The sequence below is a fragment of the Papio anubis genome, chromosome 4 (assembly GCF_008728515.1).
Source record: "Papio anubis isolate 15944 chromosome 4, Panubis1.0, whole genome shotgun sequence".
In the NCBI taxonomy this organism is placed as follows: Eukaryota; Metazoa; Chordata; class Mammalia; order Primates; family Cercopithecidae; genus Papio; species Papio anubis.
Window position 1 is genome coordinate 141,679,975 of NC_044979.1, and position 15,653 is coordinate 141,695,627.

At 45.4% G+C, this 15,653-nt stretch overlaps 1 protein-coding gene across 2 annotated transcripts in view; it reads left to right on the top strand.

The window, feature by feature from the left end:
• BAIAP2L1 (BAR/IMD domain containing adaptor protein 2 like 1) overlaps nucleotides 1-15,653 on the top strand; it is a 112,260-nt gene that overhangs the window by 28,458 nt on the left and 68,149 nt on the right. For both annotated transcript variants that reach the window (XM_021935671.2, XM_031665607.1), the window contains exon 2: nucleotides 11,515-11,590. In XM_021935671.2, coding sequence (XP_021791363.1) covers nucleotides 11,515-11,590 — 76 coding nt within the window. The remainder of the gene's footprint in view (nucleotides 1-11,514; nucleotides 11,591-15,653) is intronic.

Here is a 15,653-nt window from a genome sequence, read left to right on the forward strand (position 1 = left end):
GGATTACAGGCTTGAGCCACCGCGCCTGGCCTAAAGGCCAGATTTTCTTTCTGCCAAGTTCCCCACACCTTCTAGGCCCATTGCTATTGAGATGGCATCTTATAAGTTACAGATAATGCAAACTAATACATAATGCAAGATAGCTGATAAAATAGCTAATATAGACCAGTAGGGAACCAAAACATTACTTGTATTTGACCAACAAAAGGCATTTTTGTGGGTTTATATATTTCAGTGAATATTTCTGATCTAACTCAATACCTCAAAGAGAAACATCTCAGTTGTCTACTTTTTCTGTACTTGGCTTGTGCTCCAAATTCATGATGGGTATGAACAGCATGACTCTTGTGACCATCTGTTAGCCCACAGGCAGCTGTCTCCATGCCAGATTTGCTTACTAATACCTTCCCTAAAGGAAGAGCGGGTGATCAAGTATTGGTGATGTTAGTCCAGGAACAGCAGCTTCCAGCAACACTTAAGGAAGAAGGAAGCAAGATTTCCTACAAAAAAAAATTGATCTTGACTGGGTGCGGTGGCTCACGCCTGTAGTCCCAGCACTTTGGGAGGCCGAGGCGGCCGGATCACCTGAGGTCAGGAGCTCGAGACCAGCCTGGCCAAGATGGTGAAACCCCGTCTCTAGTAAAAATACAAAAATTAGCCGGGCATGGTAGTGGGCAGCTGTAATCCCAGCTACTCCTCATGCACGAAAATTGCTTGATCTTAGGAGGCTGAGGTTGCAGGGAGCCGAGATCACACCACCGGTCACTGCACTACAGCCTGGGAGACAGCGAGACTGTCTCTCAAAAAAAAAAAAAACCCAAAATCGATCTCGACATATCCTCAGTTAACCCTTGTTACAGCTGTTTTTGCCACATGACATTAGAATGTGCCTTGATTGGTTTGAACATTTGTGATATCGGTTAATTTGTATGAGATTGTATAGAATAATATATAAAATTTCAAGGAGACATATAAGCCACAGAACTGCATATTTACTTATAGATTCTTAAATCACTTTTAATGTTTATTTATCATAAATATTATACTTTTAGCTGAGAAAAAGCACTGAAATATCAAATAATTTGTCCTTGTGCATATAGAGAACTTTTTTTTTTTTTTTTTTTTTTTTTTTTTGAGACTGAGTTTCGCTCTATCACCCAGGCTGGAGAGCAGAGGTGCCATCTCAGCTCACTGCAACCTCTACCTCCCGGATTCAAGCAATTCTCCTGCCTCAGCCTGCCGAGTAGCTGGGACTACAGGTGCCTGCCACCAAGCCTGGCTAATTTTTGTATTTTTAGTAGAGACAGGGTTTCACCATGTTGCCCAGGCTGGTCTCGAATTCCTGACCTCAGGTCATCTGGCCATCTCGCCTCCCAAAGTGCTGGAATTACAGACATGAGCCACCACACCCGGCCTATAGAGAACTACTAAAATAAACTAAAAGAGGGCCGGGCGCGGTGGCTCATGCCTGTAATCCCAGCACTTTGGGAGGCCGAGGCAGGCGGATCACAAGGTCAGGAGATTGAGAGCATCCTGGCTAACATGGTGAAACTGCGTCTCTACTAAAAATACAAAAAATTAGCCAGGTGTGGTGGCAGGCGCCTGTAGTCCCAGCTCCTCAGGAGGCTGAGGCAGGAGAATGGCATGAACCCGGGAGGCGGAGTTTGCAGTGAGCCGAGATCACGCCACTATACTCCAGCCTGGGCAACAGAGCGAGATTCCATCTCAAAAAATAAATAAATAAATAAATAAAAAAGAAACTAAAAGAGAAACTAATTCTTAGAAGTGTAAAGTCCACTCAGCTTATCTGGCTAGTCATAATTGAATTAATGTATACTTTGTTAATTATAAATATACAATTTATGCATAGTTCCATATTGGTAATTATTTTAAAAATGAGTTATGAAAAGTCCAAATGCTAAGGAAGTTAAAACCATCGTAAGATTGCATCATTCATTTCTCATAATCATAATTCATAATTATGATCTGTAACTCTACAGAGGCAGGGGAAATGCGGAGGTAAACAGGGCAGCTAGAAATCTTGTGGAAAGTGCGTATTGGTTCCAGGGGGACTGTCCTCCAACATTTTATTTAGAATAGCTAATCACTAATTTTCTAATATCGCTAAGGTTTTGCGGTAGAACCAAGCAAGCTTTCTTTGTATGTGACTCCGCACAAGTAGAAGAGTGATATTACCATTAGCTTAGAATGTATTGTGCAACCATAACTATGCATGCCCTTCCCTGGATGGAAATGAAACTCATTCTGGTGAAAACCAGTTTGGCAGAGTATCCTCCTTGCCAGGCAGTAACCGGTGGAGACAGACTAAGCTTTTGCTTTTTTTTTTTTTTTTTTTTTAGTAACAGTGCTGCTTGCCCCATTCATACTTTTTCTGTTCACTTTGTTAAGATTCACTTGGTATCCTAAGCCCTTTAATTCTTAGTGCCAAACTTAAATTAAAATGGATTTGTTCATTACTCCTGATGACTCTTAACATTGTAGGCTGTTTAACAATTCAGGTCTTCACAAGCCTTGCACTAGCACTGACCTTTGCCTCAACTACAGCTCTCCCCCAAAATGTAGGACCCTTTCCATTCACAAGTGCATCCACAACCACTATACAACTTTACAGATTTTGGAATACAAAGGCAGCATTGCTTTTTTGTCCCCGGGTTTAAAAATAACATGTACTTCAGCTAAAATAACTACATGAATGGCCAAGAGCCAATATAGGAATGGGTTTTCCACTGTTAAAAAGACCAAAATTGGCCAGGCGCGGTGGCTCACGCCCATAATCCCAGCACTTTGGGAGGCCAAGGTGGGTGGATCACGAGGTCAGGAGATCGAGACCATCCCGGCCAACATGGCGAAATACCGTCTGTACTAAATATACAAAAAATTAGCCGGGCGTGGTGGTGGGCACCTGTAGTCCAGCTACTCGGGAGGCTGAGGCAGGAGAATGGCATGAACCTGGGAGGCAGAGTTTGCAGTGAGCCGAGATGGTGCCACTGCACTCCCTGGGCGACAGTGCGAGACTTCGTCTCAAAAAAAGGGCCAAAATTTCTAGTAGAAAACATTTCTGTAGCTGAACCTAAGTACAGTAATAAAGAAGTATATATGTTGAAACTTTTCAAGCTTAAAAACTCAGTGTTGGCTACAAGCTGATTGTAGTCTCAAATCTTTTTTTTTTTTTTTTTTTTTAAGATAGGGCCTTACTCTGTTGCCAGGCTGGAGTGCAGCGGCGCCATCTCAGCTCACTGCAACCTCTGCCTCCTGGGTTCAAGAGATTCTCCTGTCTCAGCCTCCTGAATAGCTGGGACTACAAGCACCCGCCACCACGCCTGGCTAATTTTTGTGTTTTTAGTAGAGATGGGGTTTCGCCATGTTGGCCAGGATAATCTCGATCTCTTGACCTCATGATCCACCCACCTTGGCCTCCCAAAGTGCTGGGATTACAGGCGTGAGCCACCGCGCCCAGCCTAGTCTCAAGTCTTAGTTGAACTTTTTTTTTTTTTTTTTTAACGCCTCTCTGGTAGAATCATTTGGATAGGGATTTGTGTATGGTGTTAACTGTGGAAGTTCTCATTAATTTGTTGTTCTTGGTATTTTAAGATGTTAGGGTTATATGTGAACATTTTAAGAATTATATCAGGAAATTGGCTGGGTGTGATGGCTCATGCCGGTAATCCCAGCATTTTGGGAGGCCCAGGCGGGTGAATCACCCGTGGTCCGGAGTTCAAAACCAGCCTGGGCAGCATGGTGAGACACCATCTCTACTGAAAAAATAAAAATTAGCCGGATGTGGTTGCAGGCACCTGTAATCCCAGTGACTCGGGAGGCCGAGGCATGACAGTCGCATGAACCCGGGAGGTGGAGGTTGCAGTGAGCCGAGATGGCTCCATTGCACTCCAGCCTGGGCGACAGAGCAAAACTCTGTCTCAAAAAAAAAGTAAAGAAATATATCAGGAAATCAAATGAGACCTTCCTCGTATTGTATTTGGAGAAGGAATATCCGCAGGAAAGAACAGATCTGGGCTGCTTTCTGTGGTGCTTGTACATTATTGAGCAGGGTCAGCTCTCTGTCAGTTTTCATATATTTTTACCTACATCCAGCCTCGTTAGAATATCATACAAATTTTATTTTATTTTTCGAGACAGGGTCTCGCTTTATCGCCCAGGCTGGAGTGCAGTGGCACAATCTCACTGCTACCTCCGTCTCTTGGGTTCAAGCGATTCTCCTACCTCAACCTCCTGAGTAGCTGGGACTACAGGCACCCACCACCATGCCCAGCAAATTTTTGTGTTTTTGGTAGAGATGGGGTTTCACCATGTTGCCCACGCTGGTCTCGAACTCCTGGGCTCAAACACCCCACCTCCCTTGGCCTCCCAGAGTGCTTGGGATTACAGGCATGAGTCACCACGCGTGGCCTGTAAGAATTTTCAGTATCTTTAAACTAAATTAAAATACCTTTTAATTAGAAAATAGCCATGTGCTAATGAAATTATCAGATTTTGAAAATGAGTGAAATCTCAGAGTGCTAATGGGGATGTAAACTGGTGCAGCCATTCTGGGAAAAAAAAAAAAAAAAAGTCTGGCAGTTTCTTATAAAGTTAAACATGTGCCTACCATGTGATGCAGCCATTGAACCCCCAGGTTATCCTAGAGATATGAAAGTGTAAGCTCACGTAAAAACCTGTACGTGATCGCTCATCGCAGCTTTGCTTAGAATTGTAAAAACCTGGAAACAAGCCAGGTCTTCTTCAACAAGTATGTGGATAAACGAACTAATATATCCATATCATGGAATACTAATGGCAAAAAAAACCCAAAAAACAAAAAAAAGTGGCAAACTACATCCAACAACTTGGATACATCTTAAGGCATTGTGCTGGGTGAAAAGGGCAATCTTAAAATGCCACGTACTATACGATTCCTTTTCTGTGCGTTTTTTTGTTTTGTTTTTGTTCTGTTTTGTTTGAGATGGAGTCTCGCTCTGTCACCAGGCTGGAGTGCAGTGGTGCAATCTCAGCTCACTGCAACCTCCGCCTCCTAGGTTCAAATGATTCTCCTGCCTCAGCCTCCCAAGTAGCTGGGATTACAAGCAGGCACCACCACGCCCAGCTAATTCGTGTATTTTTAGTAGAGGCGGGGTTTCACTATGTTGGCCAGGATGGTGTCGATCTTCTGACCTTGTGATTCACCCTCTTCGGCTTCCCATGATTCCTTTTTTTGTTTTGTTTTGTTTTTGAGATGGCGTCTCACTCTGTCGCCTAGGCTGGAGTGCAATGGCATAGTCTCAGCTCACTGCAACCTCTGCCTCCCAGATTCAAGCAATTCCGGCCTCATCTTCCTGAGTAGCTGGGATTACAGGCACATGCCACCACGCCTGCTAATTTTTGTATTTTTTAGTAGAGATGAGGTTTTGCCATGTTGGCCAGGCTGGTCTTGAACTCCTGACTTCAGGTGATCTACCCAACTTGGCCTCCCAAAGTGCTGGGATTACAGGCATGAGCCACTGCGCCCGGCCATGATTCCTTTTATATAGCATTCTCACAATGACAGAATCATAGACTGAGCTCAGGAGTTGCCAGAGGTGAGGACTGGTGAGGAGGGCGTGATTATGAAGTAGTGGCACAAAAGAGGCATGTGTGTTAGTGGAACAGTTCCGTATTTTACTTGCGGTGATGGTCGTAGCAATCTACATGTATGATAAAATTTCATAGAAATGATGAAACCTGGCCAGGCACAGTTTCACCAACATGGCGAAACCCCATCTCTATTAAGAATACAAAAATTAGCCAGGTGTGGTGGTGCGTGCCTGTAATCCTAGCTACTCAGGAGGCTGAGGCAGGAGAATTGCTTGAACCCGGGAGGTGGAGGTTGCAGTGAGCTGAGATCGTACCACTGCACTCCAACCTGGGCAACAGAGCAAGACTCCATCTCAAAAAAAGAAAAAGGAAATGATGAAACCCTCCCCCAAGAATGAGTGACACAAAAAGAGGGAAAATCCAAATAAGACCTGTAGTTTAGTTAATAGTACTGTAGCAGTGACAGTTTCCTGGGTTTGATAATATACTATGGTTATAGAAGATACCATTTCAGGAAGCATACCTGAGAACTCTGTGCATTATTTTTACAACTCTTATGAGTCTTAAACCATTTCAAAATAAAAAGCCCCAAAACAAAAGAATTGAAAAGAGATGACAGAAATAACAGCTGTGGACATACCAGCCTGGACAACATAGCAAGACCCTGTCTCTAAAATAAAATAAAATAAAATTTTTAAATTACTTGGGCATGGTGGCACATACCTCCCAGCTACTCGGGAAACTGAGGCAGGAGGATCACTTGAGCCCAAGAGTTTGAGGCTACAGTGAGAGGTGTTCATGCTGCTGTATTCCAGCCTGGGTGACAGATCAAAACCCTATCTTAAAAAGAGAGAGAAGAAGGAAGAAAGGAGAGAAGAGGGGAGGGAGGGAAGGAAAGAAAAAAGAAAAGCAAGGAAAATAAAAAGAGCAGCTGTGGCTACGTACTGAGGCTTCGCCAGCTTGTAGAGAGGATCATGGGGGAGTTCGCTGGCTCTGGGGCTTCCTGGCCACTGGTTGTGCATAGGTGCCAAGCACCTGACTGCCTCTGGTGACACCAGGTGAGTGGGCTTCCAGGCAGGCATGGGAGAGACACCTTGTGTATTTTATTTTCTTCCTTTTGAGAACCCATTAAAATGATGGCAAAGGAATTAAAAACAAAACCCAATAAATCCACAGTGCAAAAAGACCTGGGAAACATCCACTGACAAGAGACCCAAAGGAATCTGGGGTGATAGAAAATGGACAGAGTGTGCTCACTGACCTCAGAGGGCCTGAAGAACCTGGGGAACGGAGTCTGATGGGAACTGAGCCGTTCACCCTGGGGGCCACAGAGGCTGAGGACTGGGCCGCAGAAGGTGGGGGTGGGAATCGGAGTGTGGTGCACAGGGTGGCGGAGCTCCTGGCTTCCCTCCCATACCCCAGCCACCACCAGCAGCTCCCTCTGCTTGGCGGAGCAGGGATTTAACCTCAGGATAATCTGAGGTGCTCTAGACTTAGAAACAGCAGCCAAGGGTGGAGGAGGCAGAACTCTGAGCTGAAAACAGAGGAATTCCCTGAAAATCAGCTGCGCACTGTCCAATCCCGGCCCCCTTCCTGACTGGGAAAGCTGACCATCCGATGATTGTCCCCCACCCAATGACAGGAAATTAGAAAGTTCTCAGCAGAAGCCCAGTGGCCCCTGATGACTGCAGAGTGGCCATTCGCTCGGAATGAAGCCAACAAGTCAACCACTACCCTGGGCACACACCCACAGCTTCCAGCTGGCAGTGACGGGCTGCGCTCCTAAATACGAACTGACCATCAGGGATCACCACACGTTTGAAGAGAGTTTCTAACATGAAAGACAGGGATATCAAACAGTAAAAGGTAATCAGGAGATGATATGGGAACTGGAATAAAACACACCAAAAAATTACAGTTTAGACAGGAGAAGATACTGCGTCTATAAAACAAGAACAGGAGGGTACTTTTAAAAAGAAGCAATCAAAAGGCTGGGCGCAGTGGCTCACACCTGTAATCCCAGCACTCTGGGAGGCCAAGGGGGGCAGATTGCTAGGGCTCAGGAGTTCTAGACCAGCCTGGGCAACATGGCGAAACCCTGTCGCTACCAAAAATATGAAAAATTAGCCAGGCATGGTGGCGCATGCCTGTGATCCCAGCTACTTGGGAGGTTGGGGCAGGAGGATCACTTGAGCCTGGGTGGCAGAGGTGGTAGTGAGCCAGGATCACACCACTGCACTCCAGCCTGGGCAGCAGAGTGAAACTCCATCTCAAAAACCAAACCAAAACAAAACAATCAAGAAACATGACCATGCTCTGAGAAATTAAGGTATATCAAATTAAAAAAATAGAATTGGAACATAAAGTTGAGGATATCTGTTTGAGTTGTAGAACAAAAATACAGAAAGCAGAAAATCAAAAAAGGGTAGAGAATAAATCCAGGATATATAAAATCTTCATCAGAGTTCCAGAAAGAATGAAGAGACAAGAAATAAAACAGGAACGATATTTGGACCTGAAGAACATAATTTTCCACATGGCTAGGGGTCCCACTGAGTATCCAGTAAAATAAATAAATAAATGTTTTTAAAAAACACACACTGGGACAGACCATGGTGCAATTTCAGAACACAGAAATCAAGAGAAGGCTTCCAGAAATAAGCTTTAAAAAAAAAAAAAGTCACATCGGAAGAACTGGCAGCTGACTTCAGCAGACCCAGATGCTAAAGACAGTGGAGTAATATCTCGCTGTCTCTCTTTTTTTTTTTTTAAAGACATTGCCTCACTCTGTCACCCAAATTGGAGTGAAGTGGTGCAATCACAACTAACTGCAGCCTCAAACTCCTGGGCTCAAGTGATCCTCCCACCTCAGCCTCCCAAGTAGCTGGGACCACAGGCACAAGCCACCACACCTGGCTCATTGTTTTTATTTTTTGTAGTGATGGGGGTCTCGATATGTTGTCCAGGTGGGTCTGGAACTCCTGGGCTCACGCAGTGATCCTCCCACTTCAGCCTCCCAAAGTTCTAGGATTACAAGCATGAGCCGCCACGCCTGACCAAGTGATGTCTTAAAAATTCTAAGGAAACTAGTGTCAATCTACTCGGCTCTACTCAGCAAAACAGCAAACAAATGTCAAGGTAAAGGTAATTTCAGACACATGGGGACTCAGATTTACCTCTCACGTGTCAGTTCTTAGATCATTTTTGGAGCGTGATCTCCATTTTGGAGAAAGAGGAAGATGTGGACCTGGCTGACAAGAGTCCTGCCACAGGCCACCAGGAGGGCCATGCTAGGGCGACAGTGACAGTCAAGCCACACTGAGCAAGGTGGTGGAGAGTCCTCAGAGGAAGTCGGGGGAAAAACGGAATGGGCGATTAGCTGAGAGTTTTATACACTGGAAAAATAACACCGATAGGCCTCAGCCAAGTCTAATACGGCATGAGGACAAGTTTAAGGTAGATAAACAGAAAACTAAGCAAAAGTAGCGGGGTGGAAAGAAACAATTATCCATCCCAGGAAAAATAGCCAGGCTTTACCGAGAAAAGGAACTGTCAGCCTTAGTACAAAGTCATAATGAACACTGACTCTAGATTCATCAGGAAATTGCCATCTAATTGCACAAAAAGTCCCCTGGAAAGGAAGACCGAGAGATATAGAGACCCAAGACCTCATCTGCTGTCGTAGGAAGCTGCAGTTACTCTCCAAAATCAAAAAATCAAGAATATTAAATATATATATATATATATATATATATATTCAAAACTGTAGTAATAAATACAAAAATAGGAGCGTAGTTGAAAGTGCTCTTGGGTGTAAGACCAGGGCTATGGAAAGGTCAAGGCATGGGTTGTTTTTTGTCGTTATCACTGTTTGATTAAAAACAAGAGTCATCCTATTCCCCGTCTCCTCCTGATTCATTTATTCTGAAGGGTATGTGTGTAAAGCACCTGCCTCTTTGAATGTTGCCTAGTAGTTCATTCTTTTTTGTATCGGTCATCTATATAAATGGAGTATGCTTTTGGGGAAGGAGTCGATGAGACTTGAATGATCTCTTTGGGGTGATTAATATCGTGAAGCTTATTGTTCCTGGACGGAACAAACACAACCGCCACATGTTGTGAGTCGTGAAGTCTGAGTACCATAGGAATGACTTATTGTCTGTACTTCAAAGTTAGAGTATTTTAAAATTTAGACCCACATCCCAAATAGTTGTTTGTCTTATACTTATTCTAGCATTTGTCTTTATGACTTTCTAGTGAGACAGGAATAACACGTGTTAAAATGAAACCTGGCCATGGCCTGCACCATGAAATCTGTGAGAGGGAAACTGTGCCGTCTCATCCTTAGCTGCATGTGCAGGGTCTGGCCCATGGTAGTTACTCCACATTCCCTCAGTGAATAAACTAATCACTGGAAAAATGCCAGGGAGGCGGGTGTGGTGGCTCATGCCTGTAATCCCCGCACTTTGGGAGGCCAAGGTGGGCAGATAACCTGAGGTCAGGAGTTCAAGACCAGCCTAGCCAACATGGCAAAACCCTGTCTCTACTAAAAATATAAAAATTAGCCAGGTGTCAGCCGGGCACGGTGGCTCATGCCTGTAATCCCCGCACTTTGGGAGGCCAAGGTGGGCAGATAATCTGAGGTCAGAGTTCAAGACCGTTTAGCCAACATGGCAAACCGTTCCCTACTAAAAATATAAAAATTAGCCAGGTGTCAGTTGGGCACGGTGGTTTCACGCCTGTAATCCCAGCACTGGGAGGCCAAGGTGGGCAGATAATCTGAGGTCAGAGTTCAAGACCAGCTTAGCCAACATGGCAAAACCCCGTTCTACTAAAATATAAAAATTAGCCAGGTGTCAGCTGGGCACGGTGGCTCACGCCTTTGTAATCCCAGCACTGTGGGAGGCCAAGGCAGGCAGATTCATGCTAAGGTCAGGAGATGGAGACCATCCTGGATAACACGGTGAAACCCCGTCTCTACTAAAAATACAAAAAATTAGCTGGGTGTGGTGGCGGGTGCCTGTAGTCCCAGCTACTTGGGAGGCTGAGGCAGAAGAATGGCGTGAACCTGGGAGGCAGAGCTTGCAGTGAGCGGAGATGGCACCACTGCACTCCAGCCTGGGCAAGAGTGTGAGACTCCATCTCAAAAAAAAAAAATTAGCTGGGTGTGGTGGTGGGCTCCTGTAATCCCAGCTACTCGGGAGGCTGGGGCAGGAGAATTGCTTGAACCCGGGAGACGGAGGTTGAACTGAGCCGAAATTGCGCCACTGTACTCCAGCCTGGGTGACAGAGTGAGACTTCATCTCAAAAAAAAAAAAAAAAGAAAAGAAAAATGCCGGGGATACCCAGAAAGAAGTTTCCAGGCAGGCCTGTGTCCTGGGGCCATCAGCAACATGCCACCAACGCCCCCTTCCATGTCCCTCCCCGCCCACACCCCTATAATTAGGCAAAGTAAAAACAAAAATTCCTGGAAATTTCTATTCAATGGATAGAAATTTATTGAAATCTATTCAAAACATTGCCTTTGTAATTAAATACAGATAGCTGATCCTGCACTGGCGTTCCTTAACACTAGAATGAGAACCATTAGCAATCCACTCAAACCCAAGAGGATGCCAGGCCCACAGTCCCTGCAGGGTATGGTAGAGACATGAATGCCTGCTGCCTACTCCGATTATAGCAGATTCCAGGCAGCTCCTTGGGAAACTGAGAACTGCCAGGGTTACGGGCACCTTGCCTCCTGCGAGCCCTGTTCCACTGGGTAAGGGAATAGGTGTTCTTCATGGTTTTTGCATCAGCATTCATCACTTTGTAGACTGTGCTGTTAGGCGTCCATAGCTATCCTGGACCGCACAGCAACAAAATCTGAAGATGATTCGGTTTATCATTTGTTTATTTTATTAATTTGTGTGTTTTGTTTGGCAGAATGTTATGGAACAGTTCAATCCTGGGCTGCGAAATTTAATAAACCTGGGGAAAAATTATGAGAAAGCTGTAAATGGTAAGTCTTTTTCTGAATTGATTATATATAAAGCCACTCAGTAAATATTTAATGAGTTTCAAATGCTTAGTATTGAATTTTTAAATACTTTTAAGTGGCAAAAATTGTTTACAACGAATGCAATCTACACAACTTTGCAATGTCCGTACACAATGATGTTAGCGTATTTGAAACAGGTCGATTGAATGAAAGCGAGGCTACTCTAAGTGATGTCTTTTAACTATAAAACCGTGCTTTCTGCTTTTTAAACCAAATTCTTAGTAAACGAACATATATAAAATGTGTACATAAGACATTTATAAGTTAATGTCCTACAGCACAGAAATTACTCTCCTTTTATGTATATAAAAAAATTTCTTGTTTTTAGATGTATCACGTTTTTCATCTTTTTTTCCCCCAATGTGTCACTTTTGATAGTAACATGAGAAACATTACTTTTAGCCTGAATGAAATTAGCTGAACGTGGTGGCGCGCGCCTGTAGTCCCAGCTACTCAGAAGTGTGTGGCGGAGTGATCACTTAGGTTGAGGCTGCAGTGAACTGTGATCATGCCACAGCACCCCAGCCTGAGCAACAGAGTAAGGGCCTGTCTCAAAAAAGAAAAAAAAACAACTTTTTTTTTTAGCCTGAATGGAAAAACGTCTAAATTAAACAGTTGGACTTAGATTCTCTTGTCAAAATCTATGCTTCATTTAAAATGAACTTGAGTATTGGTCTTGGCCTGTCTTTGTGAACCAGAGTTGTTAAAGAGATTTGCGTGTAGGAAGCTGATATGCATTTTCCTCCTGAGAGGCGAATGTTATTAAAACGCATCAGTGATCACCTTAAAAACTTAAAATGCTGGCAATCACCAAATTCTAACATGGTCAAGACAGTTCTCCCCCAAAATGTAGCAAGTGTCACCCCAAAACATTCAGACCCCAGTTTCATCCTCTCCGACGGTTCTACTTATGTCACCAAGTAACATAAGTAGAAATGTAGTTTCTGACAGTTAGATTTGAAGGCAGCTTCAGATCAAGTTTTACATCTTTTTCTTATCTCTTCTTTCTTTCTTTTTTCAGAGTCTTGCTCTGTCACCCAGGCTGGAGTGCAGTGGAGCAATCTCGGCTCACTGCAACCTCTGCCTCCTGGGCTCAAGCGATTCTTCTGCCTCAGCCTCCCAAGTAGCTGAGATTATGGGTGTGCACCACCATGCCCGGCTAATTTTTGTTTTTTTAGTAGAGACGGGGTTTCACCATGTTTGCCAGGCTGGTCTCGAACTCCTGACGTCAGGTAATCCACCCTCCTCAACCTCCCAAAGTGCTAGAATTACAGACGTGAGCCACCACGCCCGGCCTCTTAGGTATATTTTTTTGCCATACCACACCTTTGGTTGCTCCCTGTTGATATTTTGAAAATAAACCTGTGGCCTCACACACGCTTAGCATGAACCTGCCCCAGGAAGGGGCATGAGCTGGCTAGACTGTGAACTCTGGGTGAGGAGGAACATCGTTGTGTGTAGTCGCTGGAAAAGTAAACTGCTCATTCACTGTCTTCTGCCTCGCTGTGCTTTCGGGGATTTCAGCGGCAGGAAGTGCAGCAGGTCTGGGATTTTGCTCCCTTGCCCTCCAGCAGTCCCCGTGACTTCTGCAGGTGCCCCCGTCCTCCAGAGAGCCAGAGCCATGCACTTCTGACTCTCCCTCAAAGATTGCTTAGTCACAAGGCCACAAAGTCATTGCTTTAGATGTCCTTGTGAAGGAAATCACTGTGACCTGCAGTTTTTTTTTTTGTTTGTTTTTGTTTTTTTCTTTCTAGCATGAGCCGCCTCTTTTTTTTTTTCTTTCTTTCTAGCATGAGCTGCAGAGTTTTACAAGGTGAGCCAGTGAGCTGCCTACAGCTTAGCTTCCTGCTAACAAGGCTTCTCCCCAAAGGGCTCTCGCCACTTTAGCACCTCCTGGGGAGGGAGTATTCTGTGCTTCAGAAAGTATTTCCAGAATTTCTCAGGCCATCTGGTCGTGCCTCTGCTGAAGCCATTGAGAAATGTAGGTAAATGAGTAAAGACCTTGGTGAGAATTTGGAAATAGTTGAGGCTGCTAGATGTGCAGTCCACAGTTATGTTAGAACACAAGGCAGGCTGGGCGTGGTGGCTCATGCCTGTAATTCCAGCACTTTCGGAGTCTGAGGCAGGAGGACAGCTTCAGCCCAGGAATTCGAGACCCCATCACTACAAAAAAAATTAAAAATTAGCTGGAACTGGACACGGTGACTCACGCCTGTAATCTCAGCAATTTGGGAGGCTGAGGTGGGCAGATCACCTGAGGTCAGAAGTTGGAAACCAGCCTGTCCAATATGGTAAATCCCTGTCTCTACTAAAAATACAAAATTTAGCCAGTCGTGGTGGCACGCGCTTGTGGTCTCAACTACTTGGGAGGCTGAGGCAGGAGAATCACTTGAACCCGGGAGGCAGAGGTTGCAATGAGCCAAGATTGTGCCAGTGCACTCCAGCCTGGGCAACAGAGTGAGACTCGACTTCAAAAAAGAAAAAAACCCTATCTCAAAAAAAAAGTTAGTTGGGCATGGTGGCATGCGCCTGTGGTCCTACCTATCAGGAGGCTGGGGTGGGAGGATTGTTTGAGTCCAGAAGTTCGAGGCTACAGTGAGCTGTGATTGTACCTCTGCACTCCAGCCCAGGAGACAGAGCAAGACCCTGTCTCAAAAAATAAAAATAAAAATAAAGAATCCAGGTCTACAGGTGAATGGCTAGTAGCATTGTACCGACCAGTGTCACAAGAATTTGAGTGGTGTGGGTTGGTGTGGACTGGAACAGGGCGGAGGCCCTGCAGGAGCTGAGCTGGCTGCCAGATGTTAGGTTTCAGCAGGCAGACACTGCCGCACGCATAAAAGACAGCAAGTCAGCTGGGCTCGATGGCTCTCACCTGTAATCCCAGCACATTGGGAGACTAAAGCGGGCGGATCTCAAGGTCAAGAGATCAAGACCAGCCTGGCAAACGTGGTGAAGCCCCATCTCTGCTAAAGATACAAAAATTAGCCATGTGTGGTGGCAGGCACCTGTAATCCCAGCTACTTGGGAGGCTGAGGCAGGAGAATCGCTTGAACCCAGGAGGTGGAGGTTGCAGTGAGTAGTTGCACTACTGCACTCCAGCCTGGCAACAGAGCAAGACTCTGTCTCAAAAAAAAAAAAAAAAAGTAAGCCAGGACCTGGGGTCCACACTGGCATGGGTGGCACACTGTTGGGGAGTGGGCGGGATAGGGTCAGATCACTGTGCACTTGAATGCACACGTCAGAGCTTGTTATGCTGTGTCATGCTGCGTACCTCACTGCCCCCAAACATAGTGGCTTCAGACAGCAACAGCTGCTTATTTCTCCTGTAAAGGCAGGGCAGTTCTCCAGACCCTCGGGATTCACTCCTGCATCTGCAGTCTTCTGTGGCCTGTACGGGGCTGTGGGCTGGATGCACCCCCAACAATGGGGTCTTTCCTCTTCAAGGAGGCCAGATGCGGTCTTCACTCCATAGCAGTGGTGTCCTAAGCGTATAAACCCCAGTGCCAGCACCTCTCAAGCCCCTGTGGGAGTCATGCTTGCTGATAACCTGTGGGTCAAAGCGGGTCCCATGGCCACACCACTTGGGTAGGGGACCACATACGCTGGGAATTCTGGGAGGTGTGATTCCTGGAAGGCCATTACTGTAAAAATCTACCGTGGGCTCTGAGGTGTGTGACCTTACCTCACGGGCAGTGGGAGGCCACCAAAGACTTTAAGCAGAATGTTCACCCAATGAAACCATATTTTAAAGAAAAATTATCAGGTAGATGTGCATAGATTAGTCCAGACTGAGGAAGTAATTGGCCAACCACTAAAATAGAACTACACTAGGTATTGTGGCTCATGCCTGTCATGCCAGCACTTTGGGAGGCTGAGGTAGGAGGATCGCTTGAGCCCAGGAGATCAAGACCAGCCTGGGCAACATAGTGAGACCCTGTTTCTAGAAAATAAAAAATTAGCTAGGTGTGGTGGCGTGCACCTGTAGTCCCAGCTACTCAGGAGGCTGAGGTGGGAGGGCCGC